At 38.4% G+C, this 11854-nt stretch overlaps 1 protein-coding gene across 2 annotated transcripts; it reads left to right on the plus strand.

Annotated features, from left to right (window-relative positions):
• Window positions 1-1090: 1090 nt before the first annotated feature.
• zgc:101783 (uncharacterized protein LOC447883 homolog) lies at window positions 1091-10848 on the plus strand. 2 transcript variants are annotated; one of them, XM_050073849.1, is made up of 10 exons: window positions 1091-1182; window positions 1955-1987; window positions 2729-2821; window positions 4316-4384; window positions 4459-4579; window positions 5338-5396; window positions 5496-5546; window positions 5649-5733; window positions 6871-6997; window positions 9126-10848. In XM_050073849.1, the coding sequence occupies exons 1-10, from the start codon at window positions 1164-1166 to the stop codon at window positions 9213-9215; spliced, it is 747 nt and encodes a 248-aa protein (XP_049929806.1). In that variant the 5' UTR covers window positions 1091-1163; the 3' UTR covers window positions 9216-10848. The 2 variants fall into 2 exon arrangements, with proteins under 2 accessions (XP_049929806.1, XP_049929807.1); XM_050073850.1 differs by having other exon boundaries at window positions 4471-4579.
• The last annotated feature ends 1006 nt before the right edge of the window (window positions 10849-11854 follow it).

The following is an 11854-nucleotide window of genomic DNA, read 5'->3' on the forward strand; positions in this document are numbered from 1 at the left end:
AGTAAATGAATGCATCACTGTTGAAATGCACAAAGTTACGGAAAACAGTAAGTAAACGTTTCACCATTCAGATGCAATAAAGTACGTACTACAGTAAGTGAACGCATCGCTGTTGAAATGCACAAAGTTACGGAAAACAGTAAGTAAACGTTTCACCATTCAGATGCAATAAAGTACGTACTACAGTAAGTGAACGCATCGCCATTCAGATGCACAAAGTACGTGAAACAGTAAGTGAACGCATCGCTGTTGCAATGCTGTTGAAAGTACAGACAACACTAAGTAAATGCATCACTGTTCAGATGCACTAAAGTACGTACAACAGTAAGTGAACGCATCACCGTTCAGATGCACTAAAGTACGCACTACAGTAAATGAATGCATCACCGTTTAAATGCACTAAATTACATACAACAGTATGTGAACACATCGCTATTGAAATGTTCAAAAGTAACGAAAAACAGTAACTGAATGCATCACTGTTCAGATGTACTAAACTATGTACTACAGTATGTGAATGCATCACCGTTCAGATTCACTAAAGTACGCACAACAGTAAGTGAATGCATCACTGTTGAAATGCACAAAAGTAAGGACAGTAGGTGAGCACATCACACATCACATGCACCAAAGTCCATGAAACAGTAAGTGAATGCATCATCATTAAGGTGCACTTAATTACATACAATTGTCAGTGAACGCATCACCGCTCAGATGCACTTAAGTACATAACAGTAATTAACGCATCACAGCTCAGGAGCACTTAAGTACATAACACAGTAAGTGAATGCATCACAGCTCAGAAGCATTACTCAGCACAGATTGTTGAGGTGCAGATGAAGAATTACTTTTATGGTTAAAGAACATATTTCAGAGTTTTGCTCAGTCTGATGAGCTCCCTGGGCACCATTTATCTTAGAGCTGCATCATGTTCAGCATTATAACAAAAGCTGATTCATATCTAGCTATAAAAAATCAATTTACATGATGATGTTATCACCAGGTGAGTGAGGTGGACTCTGGCCCTCCGGGTGCAGCTGATTGGCTGTAACCAGGTAATCAGGCTCAGGGAAGCGGAACAGGAACAACCTGTTTGTCTCCAGCAGCTCCGGTAACTGAACGTCGCATGGGACTCAGTGTCAGAGGGGCCGGACGTCAGAGACATGCTCACCGTCAGAGTGGGTCAGTGCCACACTTTCTTTTTATTCATCTCTTAGTTTTATTTATTCTAATATTATATATCTTTGATCTGTGGGTGTCGATATACTGTAAACAGTGACAGGTTGTTTTTCTGAGGAGCCGTGATACATCAGTTTACCTGCACAGGTGTTTGCACACATTCAAGAGTGCAGACGGAGTAGAGTTAAGTGTCATGTGCAGTATTACTTGTTTACGTTTTACTTCCGCTGTACTTGTAATGGAGTATTTTGCATTAGAAAATTAATCTGCACCTAAAATAGCCTATATTAATCACACATTTTCATCTCTGTTTTATAAAGATATTTATTTATTTATTTATTTATTTATTTATTTAGATAGATAGATAGATAGATAGATAGATAGATAGATAGATGGTCAATTAGTCAGATTTCAGAGAATTAATTGGCAACATAATCTGATAATTGATTCACTGTTTGAGTCATTTTTAAAAAAATTATTGGTTCTGGTGTCTCAAATGTGACGATTTGCTGCTTTTATATGAAATTAAATTGAATATTTTGTGGTTTTGGACTGTTGGTTAAAGAAAATAGGTGGCCTACACATGTGTCTTCCTTTTTTTTTATGTTGTTTTAGTGTTAACTGTATTTTCTGATATTTTATAGACAAAATTATTAATGTGGAAAATGATTGAAACTAGCCTATAAGAACAGAAAAATAATAAAAGCTAAAAAAAAAAAGGAGATATACAGTTTTGATTATTAATGATTTTTAAATGTTTCTCTTTTATTAACAGGAAAAATGGCGAGACGACAAAACTTCAAAGGAAGTAAGTTTCCATTTAGTCTGTGTGTGTTTATGTGCATTTTATCACAGTTACTTCCTTATTGATTATGTACCTACCTGGATGTTACTGATAACAAGTGGGAGAGGTTTCCTGTCGAACAAATGTCCCCTTGCTCACTATAATAGAGACTTTATTTTATTTTGTTTTATTTAACCTTTATTTAAAGCAACACTTACCTTTCCGGAAATTTTACGCTTTTCTTTGTTTAGGTTAAAATGCTATCAATAAGCTGATGGCACACTAAAATGTAAGTGAATTCCACCAGAGATAAAAACTCATAATTATACCATTGTCATATGGTTCTAAGAAAATTCTGACCAATCATTGCATTTGGATCAAATGCAATTATTGGCCGAGCGTCCTGTCTGTCTTCCCCACGTGAAGGCCTCCGACAAACATTTCTCTTTTCTTTTTCCCTGATATCCCCTTCGTGGGTATCGATATAGCAGTGTACGTTGATGCTTCGCAGCGTAAGCAGTCAGTCATTCAGCTTCGGCTGCATTTAGAGAGGAATCCTAGTGCAGGGGAGGACTAAACTATTTTGCACCCACTATAACACCCCTGACAACTGTAGTTTAAACTATTAGGACCAACTGGTTTGGAAACTGGATGGACTGAAATCTCTTGTCCATTTAAAAATTCTTAGATCCAGTCTGACTGGTGCAGTCGGTGACAACTTTAACAGAGTTTGTGTCTGTGTCTGTGTCTGTTTGTCTCCTGCAGAGGTTTTACAGTTCATGTTGGTGTTGGTGCCGGCGATTCTGTTTCTCACACTCATCCTGCAGAAATACAGCAACCCGTTTCAAGTCATCAGAGGTACGAATATTTAAAAGACCTACCCAGGCCAGCTGTCAGGGTGCGTCAAAGGGTACAACTTTTAAAGAACTGATAAAAACACTTCAGTATATAAAAACTGAGGAAATAAAAGATGGTCTAAATGAATTTAAAAATCAAGTAAAATCAGGAAAGGCTCACCAATAAAAGTATGTTTTAAGAAGGGACTTAAAACAGATCACTGACTCGGCCGACCTGATTTCCTTCGTCAGATTGTTCCAGAGCTTCGGGGCCCTGACAGCAAACGCTTTGTCCCCTTTAGTTTTCAGTCGGGCCTCTTTAACATACAAAAGACCTCTGCCCAAGGACCTCAAAGTACGTCCTGGTGTTTACGGCACTAAGAGGTCGGAGATATAGCTGGGTCAGAGACCATGAAGAGCCGTAAAAGTAATCAGTAAAATCTTAAAATCTATTCTAAAACATACTGGGAGCCAATGTAAAGAGGCTAAACCTGGAGTGATGTGATCACATCTCTGGCAGCTGTATCCTGTACAGTCTGGAGTCGATTAATAGATTTTTGATTCAGGCAAGAAAAGAGGTTGTTGCAGTGATCCAAGCGTGAAGAGATAAAGGCGTGTAAACTTCTTGTGTTTATTTGAATTCTCAATGTCTTTTAAAGTTAAAATGGTATTAGTCGTATTTTTGAAATATTTCTAAGTTGATAAAAACATGATTGCACGAGCTTTGTGACATGCTACTCAAAACTTAAATTACTGTCAAATGAGACTCCAAGACTTCTTGCAACAGGTTTGACCAGCTAAAGGCAGAATTTGTTGTGTAACATTGCTGGGGCCCAATGATAACAATCTCTGTTTTGTCTGAGTTCAGCTAAAGAAAAGTTTTTGACATCCAGCTTTAACATCAGTAAGGCAGCCATTAAGTGAACACATCATTCCAGGGTCTGTGGATCTAACGAGCAGGTACACCTGTGTATCGTCAGCATAAAAATGAAAAGAGACACCATGTCTCTGAACAATGAGCCCAAGGGAAAGCATGTACAAGGAGAATAAAATTGGTCCCACGACTGGCCCCTGAGGCACACCATACTTAAACTGATGAAAATGAAGAGAAGTGGCTGTTGATGGAGACACAAACCCTCCTGTTCGTCTATGGTTAACCCGTAAATGGGATCATGTACAACAATCCACTTACTGACTTATATCACTGACAATACAGGTTATATGTATTTACGTGAGAAATAAATGTATTTTCGACATTAAAACCCATTTCAGTGAAGACACTGTCGCTTAGATTATATTGTATTATAGTAAACTAGAGGACCTATGACATCCATCGGTATCAACGATGTTATGCTATCTTGTCGGAAAGAGGGGGGTTAGTTGAAATACTTTGTTTAAAATCAATTTTTTACTGTCCACCACTGAGTGTCACTTGAGCTCTATATTGATATCTAGCTGTACAAGTCTGTATCTTTATGTATTTTATGGTTTCATAATATAACTGTTGTTGTTGCAGATGATTTGCGTCTTGTTTTACATGAAGACTCTGGTGCCGCCAGTCAGAAGTCGAAGGTGACCCCAAAACGTGAGTGATCGATTCAACCTGATCAGGATTAACGAGTGACGTTGATCAGATGCTGGATTAATTTAGATTAATAGTTTCCTCTCCAGCCGGGCCGTGCATCATGATGAGAGACTGTCCTGCGGATACCTTCAGCTTCTACATCCAGAGCGGAGCCGCTAACGTCGTGGGTCCAAAGATCTGCCTCCAAAACAAGCTGTAGGTATTTCATCCTCAACTTCCTTGACTTGAAGTGGATATGCTGGGGGATGGGGACCCAGTGGAGGTTATGAAGGATTGGGGTGATGTGGTTACAGGTGTGGGAGTGTGTAAGAAGACAAGCAGCTGAGTTCTGGATATACTGTAGTTTCTTGAGTGTCTTAGATGACGAACCATAGAGGAGACTGTTGTAGTAGTCCAGTCTGGAAGTGATGAAAGTGTGAATCTCTGCAGCTGAAAAGAAGAGGGATGGACGGAGGTGGGTGATGTTTCTGAGATGGAAGAAGGCTGTTTTGGTGATGTGTTTGATATGATGCTGGTTATAGTCCCTCAGCAACATCAGGCAACCTGCCTCTGAACCCTTGAAAGTAGGCATAAGTGTTGCACTCAGAACCCAACGTCATGTTTCTCAGGCGGTAAAAGATGCAACGTATACAACTTATTTTTGTTATTTGTTGGTCTTGAACGATAGTCTGCAGCTTGATAGGTCTTGCCTCGGTATCACACCATCCATCATCCCCTCCACCCCCTGATGACAAAGTCCGCCTGTATACTATGTCATTTCAGAAACGTTGATTTAATACGTATGGGCTGTGTTTTGGTGCCCAAACCGAGAAAAAGTGACAGTGAAACTTGATGAATTGTTAATGCATATTTAATGGGATAAAAACAGCCTTCTGAATCTACCAGGTGTAGCAGACTCATACTGACCCACATCTATGAGACTGATAACCACAGAAAACTGATATTTTTCTCAGGGTTCTTGGAACCGTCTTGAACAACGCTGGACCTGGAATAAACATCGTTGTAATAAACGGTGAGTGTTGAACCAGTTCACCGCTGCATCGCCGCTGTTTGTGCTTCAGTAATTATCGCTGATTGTTAAGAGTCTCTAAAGTCTCCTTTTCTTCATCAGGTAAAACAGGGGAGATCATAAAGACCAGTCACTTCAACATGTACAGTGGCGGTATGTACAAACTGATATTAATATAATGTAACTACCGTGTGGTTCTGTGTACTCAAATGATTCAATGACAGATTTAATAAAAGACTGATGTTTGTGTTGCAGACGTGAAACCTCTCATCGAGCTCCTGAAGAGCATCGAGGTGGGATCTGCTGTGCTGATGGCGTCCTACGACGAGCCTTCATCAAAGTAAACGTCTCTCCTCTTTTTACATCTACTGTTAGCAGAGAAACGTAACCACTGAGCCAAACTCAAGACTTTAATGTGCTTTCATTCAATAATCTAAAAAGCAACTGTTGAGCTGAGGAACTTGAAACTCTAAAAAGACACATTAAAAGTTCCTTCTGATGACGTCTGAATCAGCAGGTCTAGTTTGTATGGTTTGTTTCTAAAGATGGATGAAACATTATAAGAGTAAAACAGATAGAAATATATTTGCCTTGTTTTGAGATGTTTCCCTCAAAAAAGTTTAGGGAAGCAGCCGCATGCTCTTTATCAGCACTGGAGGAGCTAAGTGTCTGACATATTATGGAAAGGATCCCTACAGAGATAGACCTTTTTGTTTAAGAGTAAGTTCCCTTTTGTTCAATCAGAAACAGCCCCGAGAGCCCCATCGCCAAACCCACCAAACTCCATTTAAATTAATAGTAATTTTAGCGTGTATATAGCCAGCATATTTTCACATCTAACTGGGTGAATTAAGGGTTTATATCAACTACACCAGAGTTGATGATTATTGGAACAATGGAAAGATGAACCAAGCAGTAATTTGTGAGTTTTATTTTGTTTCTGTCTACTCTGAATTAAGTGTGCTTTATGTTGATAAAATTGCTGTTTATTTGAATGGAGTCTGGTGTGTTTAGTGACGGTGATTTCAGGGCTGTTTCTAGTTAAACTAAAAGGATCTTACTCTTTGACAAAAAGGTCTATCTCTGTAGGGATCCTTTCCATAATGTGTCAGACACTTAGAATGACAATCTGAACCTGTCAGTGGCAAAAGCAAACACTTCTAGTGGACGTACATTGATGGTGTGTACGTGCCCTTAGTGGTTACATTGCAGCCTTGACTGCTGCTGACTGCAGCGCTCTCTCTCAGCACTGGACCAGTTGCAAAAATGATTGTTCCCATCAGTCACTTAGACACAAAAACATGGGAAAAGGGTCCATATAAGAAAATGCTGAAGTTACCTTTTCAGAGATGATTGAAGCATTTTAATGTTTTAGATTTTGTTCCTTCACTCTTTGATCAGCCTGTTGAGTTACAAATTGATCAGCTCTGTCAGTGACTGTCTCAGTTGTCTGATCCACACTGTGTGTTATTGACAGGTTGAATGAAGATGCGAGGAAGCTGATTGCCGAGCTGGGAAGTTCTTCTGTCAAGTCACTTGGATTCAGAGATAACTGGGTGTTTGTTGGTGGGAAAGGAGCGTCAGTGCAGAACAACTTTGAGAAGGTAACAACTATCATGTACTGAAGAATTTATATTTATATGAACTTCTTTAACCCCACACAGACTCTTCTGGGTTCAGCATTTAAATTCCAAATATTTTCAATGCTGTTTCTTTATTCACTGTTTACATACATTTTATTGATAATATTTATTGTTAATATTTTGTTTATCTGCACTTTTTCATACCATGTTTTGCAACAGCTGCACAACAGCTTCCTTCAGGATAAAAAAGTTTTATCTTATCTTTAAAATGTCAGTGAAGATCCTAAAGTTTCCAAACATACAAGATGTTCAGACACATTTGTGATGCTGCAGTGTCTAGGATTAAACGTTTCAATCTGTAAGTGATTAAACATCAGTGGCACAAGAAAAAAACAGATGATTAATATTTGACATTGTTGCACAGTCTGGTAAAACTGTAAAACAAAGAAACAAACAAATAGTTTAGTACTTAACTTTTGCTTTAAGGGTAAACGGGCTACAGCTATTGATTATGGGGGAAAAAGACTGGTTAACATTTAACAACAATACTTACATTTTTCTTAAATTTAAATATTTCTATCAATGTCTGTTATGTCGACAATTATTTTCTCGATAAAACACTTCATTGTTCTGTCTATAAATTGTCAGAAAATTGTGATAAATGCTTACTAAGGAGATGCATTCAGATTAGTTGTTTTATTTGACCAACTTGAACTGTGAACCAATTTTCACAGTGAAGACATTTTTACTTCAGAAGTGACTGAACTGTTTTTCTGTCAACCAGTTCAGTGAATCAGTGAATCATTGCAGCTCTAAAAGGGCAACTTATCTTTATCTGGTTTCCCTTAAAAAAAAAGAATAAGTTTTTCAGCAAATATATACACAAATATTCAGCACACAAATCCCACCTTCCCCAGACACCCACAGTAAAAGAATTAGAGAGAATAATAATAATAAATAAATGACAAAATAAATACAAAAAAATAATACAATAAATGAATTCAAACACATATACTAATACTCATAATACTAGAAATAAAAATACTAATACTAATAATAGCTTATTATTATTAGTAGTAGTAGTAAATTAAAGAATAGTTTATTAAATATGTGTATAACAAAGGGCTTTGTTGTTACAAATGAAGAGAAAGGGAATTGTTTTCCCCCTCACTGATTAATGAGCTAATTTGCGTTAAAGTTAAAGTCCCACTGATTGTCATACACCTGAGTGTGTGAAATTTGTTCTCCGCATTTGACCCATCCCCTGAGGTAGCGGTGAGCAGCAGCGGTGCCACGCTCGGGAATCATGTGGTGATCTAACCCCACAATTCTAACCCCCGTGCGTCACCGCTCTCAATTGTTTGGCCACGTTGGACAAAAAGTAGCCAAATAAAAAATCAGAGTCTATCAAGAAAACAATCAGCAGTTAAATTCTTTTCAAGTAACTTCAGGTAAACGAATAATCCTTCAAAAAAAGTTTGATTTGAGAGCACATACCTCCTCCAAACTGTTTGTTTATGCGCTCTGCCACCGTAAATCACTGTATGCCTCGATGCTGCTCTGATGGTCCTGCAGCGCACTCACTCACCTCAGCTTATTTGAATCGAGCAACTAGGTGATTTATTCATGCGTAGTAATGATTATGCCTACTGATTAAATGCACGCATCATTTTCAATTTTTTATTAACAGAAATTAGGCTGATGTTTGTATCAAAATAGGCTATATATCATGAATTACTAGAAAACAAATACATTCTACGTCAAATCAAGATGTTCAGCAGCAGTGAGCACCCCCATATAGTCAGAATGGTACGGTCTTGTTTCATAACCACATTTTGCGACGATTCGACAGCGAGACTGGCAGTCGAATCAGACTTCTCTGAATCAAATCACCGAATCATCGACTATCCGGGGTCACCCCTAGTATATATACACACACTGTTTACACACACATTAATATATATACAAATGCACACATAGTGTGTGTAGTACAAACACATATAAAGATGTACACATTCCCACATGTCTCAGTACACATATTTACATTGGTAGTAAGTGAGACGACGGTCTCATCAGTGGCGTCACATGAGTAGTTTCCGGGTTCCTTGCTGATATCGTCTCTGTCTGTCTGTCTGTCTGTCTGCTTCAGTACCTGAAGAGCGACAACGCAAAGAATAAATATGAAAACTGGCCTGAGCTCATCGAACTACAAGGATGCATCCCCAAATATCTGGAGTGACCTGCTGCTTCGTCCTGAAGGAACATCTTCACTGTTAAACCAGGAACATAAAGCAGGAGGAACACGACATGTTGGTGGGACTGAGATGATATTTGTGCAATAAGACAAACTGCAGCCTGGTGTGTAAACTGATCTCTGGGTGAACCAGTTTCTTCATCATCAGACGGATAAACAGAGAAATATCTCACCTGCTCTGCTGTGACATTTGATAGAGTCTGAACTCTGAATTACAGGTTGTTCTGTCTGTTGCCACCACATGAAGACTGGTTAACAGACAACAATACTTTTGTTTTTCTTGATTTTAAACATTCTTTTATTACGTCTGAAAGATGGAGGAGGTTTGCATTAAACATGAGCGCTCTGGATCATCTGTCCTCTTTACAGAGTAACTGTATTAGGTGTTGGGAAACAGTCAAACTCTCCTACAGATGTTGTAAATGAAGATACAACTTGATATAGTGGCAAGAAATAATTCAGAAGAACAACATCCCTGCTGCGATGTCCCAGTTCTTGGATTTTAAGACTCAAAACTAAAAGTGCATTCAGCTGCTTTTTGTCTCGTCAAGTCAGAAATGTTTAAATTGTGTGGTTGTCATAAATGTTTTACAGATTGAGGTTCAGCTCTGAGGGATTCAGGGGGTCAGGAGGCCTCAAAGATATAACTACTGTCTACAGTGACTCTTTTTAACATGTTATTGTTGGAAAATCAGAAAAAGTTCTTTATATTGAGTTTCTGCCAGAACAAAGTCAGATCCAAACCTTTATTTTTATGTTTTTGTTATTAAACTTTCAAGATTTACACCTCAGAATGCAAAAGTTGACTTTGTCCTACTGACACTGAGGTATCATGTAATCACATGATTAATCACATGTATGCTGAAGGCAGGAAGAGTCATTCAGAGACAGGAGGCCTTTCCCATTTCCCGCTTTTGTGCCTCCTCGGCTCCTCGACCCTCCAGTTTGTCACTTAGAAAACTATCTCAGCGCTTCATCTTGAAGGACATCCCAATACCTAAAATGCATCTCGAGGAGCGAGGAGGTTTTTTATTGAATTCAAAGTACATATGCTCAGACAGAGATCATGAAATTGGGTTGCTTACTATCTCAGTGGGTAGAGCGGGTGCTCCATGTACAAAAGCAATGTCCTTGCTGCAGCAGCCGTGGGTTTGATTCCTGCCTTCAGCCCTTTGCTACATGTTGTCCCCTCTCTCTCCCCATGTCATGCCTCAAACTGTCCTGTCATCAAAGGCATAAAGCCCCCCAAACGATGTCTAAAAAAGACAAAAAGAGATCATATTATAGAGCAGTAGGCTTTAACAAAACAATAGACAGATGATGCAGCTGTGCCTCATGTCATATGTAATTAACATCACTTTAAAATGATGGCCCTGAAGCAAGGATGTCTCATCTTGTTAATGCCTGTCCACTGGGTGGGACTAAGACGTGAGGAGAGGAGGTGAGAGGGGAAATTGAGAATGTACAAACTAGGAAATAGGAAAGGCTTCTAGGTTTATATTGTTTGTCCTTTTTTAAAAAAAAATTCTTATGTTACTGATGTTTTTCTAGAAAAATGTATGATTTTATTTGTGTGAAATGTTTATTATCTACATCAGCAATAAACATGTAAAATGAATATTAACAGTAATCTATATATATTTATCTTGAAAAATACATCTATAGTGATGAAGTAATGGCAAACAGGAAACTGGGATGGAAGAGGAATGAGGTTTTGCTGCTGGTGGTCGAAGTCCACTAAAGGAAACAGATAAGAATGAGAATTAAGATTAATATCAAACAATATGAATAGAAAGTCCAAGAGTTTCATAAGAGTTAGAAAGATGAAACTTACAGAACAGATTCTATAGTGTCTCAGAGTATTGATAGAAAAACTGTGTACAGGAGAGGTAACTGGATCCGCTGTGACAGAAAGCTTCAGAGAAGACGCAGTTGGCTTCTTGTCATCTGAAGTTAAGGCGCAGTTTACAACTAACAGCAGGACTTTAGATCTATTGTGAACTATAAAATGGTGCTGTAAAAAGAAGCTGCGCAGGAGTTCATTGTTTCATTGTTTGTTGACCTTCAGTCATCTACATATGAAGCTCCAGGATGAGATGTGATGTTTAATTTGTTGATGTGTAACTCGTGTGATTGCAACACATTCATACTGTTAACTGAACAAACAGGCATCACATCCTGCAGCAGCCTTTTTATTGTTCCTGTAAGTGAACACAACATGACACTTACTGACTGAATGCACCAGCCTGCAGTGTATTATGGGATCCAGAAAGCGGCTCAGCAGAACTATCAAAGGAATATTTCACCCTTCAACCATGACCATTTGTGTATCTATTACTCACCCTGTGTTTATGTTGAATTCTTGAAGAAAACTGTATTTTTCTTTCATGCCTCCACGGTGAGTGAAAAATCCAAAAACAGGAAATTATTGATGAATTGAAGTAAGAGGATCAAGTTTAACAACAGCATATCAAAACATCCATTTACAAACTCTCACACAACTTGTATAGAACCCAGTATAATCAAAGTATAATTTATCCAGTTGTGCTCAGTACTTCCCAAACAGGCAGCCCTCTCTGATAGGGAACTGTCTTGAAAATGAAATTAATCGATGCTCTCTTCAA

This window comes from Epinephelus moara, chromosome 20, assembly GCF_006386435.1.
Source record: "Epinephelus moara isolate mb chromosome 20, YSFRI_EMoa_1.0, whole genome shotgun sequence".
In the NCBI taxonomy this organism is placed as follows: Eukaryota; Metazoa; Chordata; class Actinopteri; order Perciformes; family Serranidae; genus Epinephelus; species Epinephelus moara.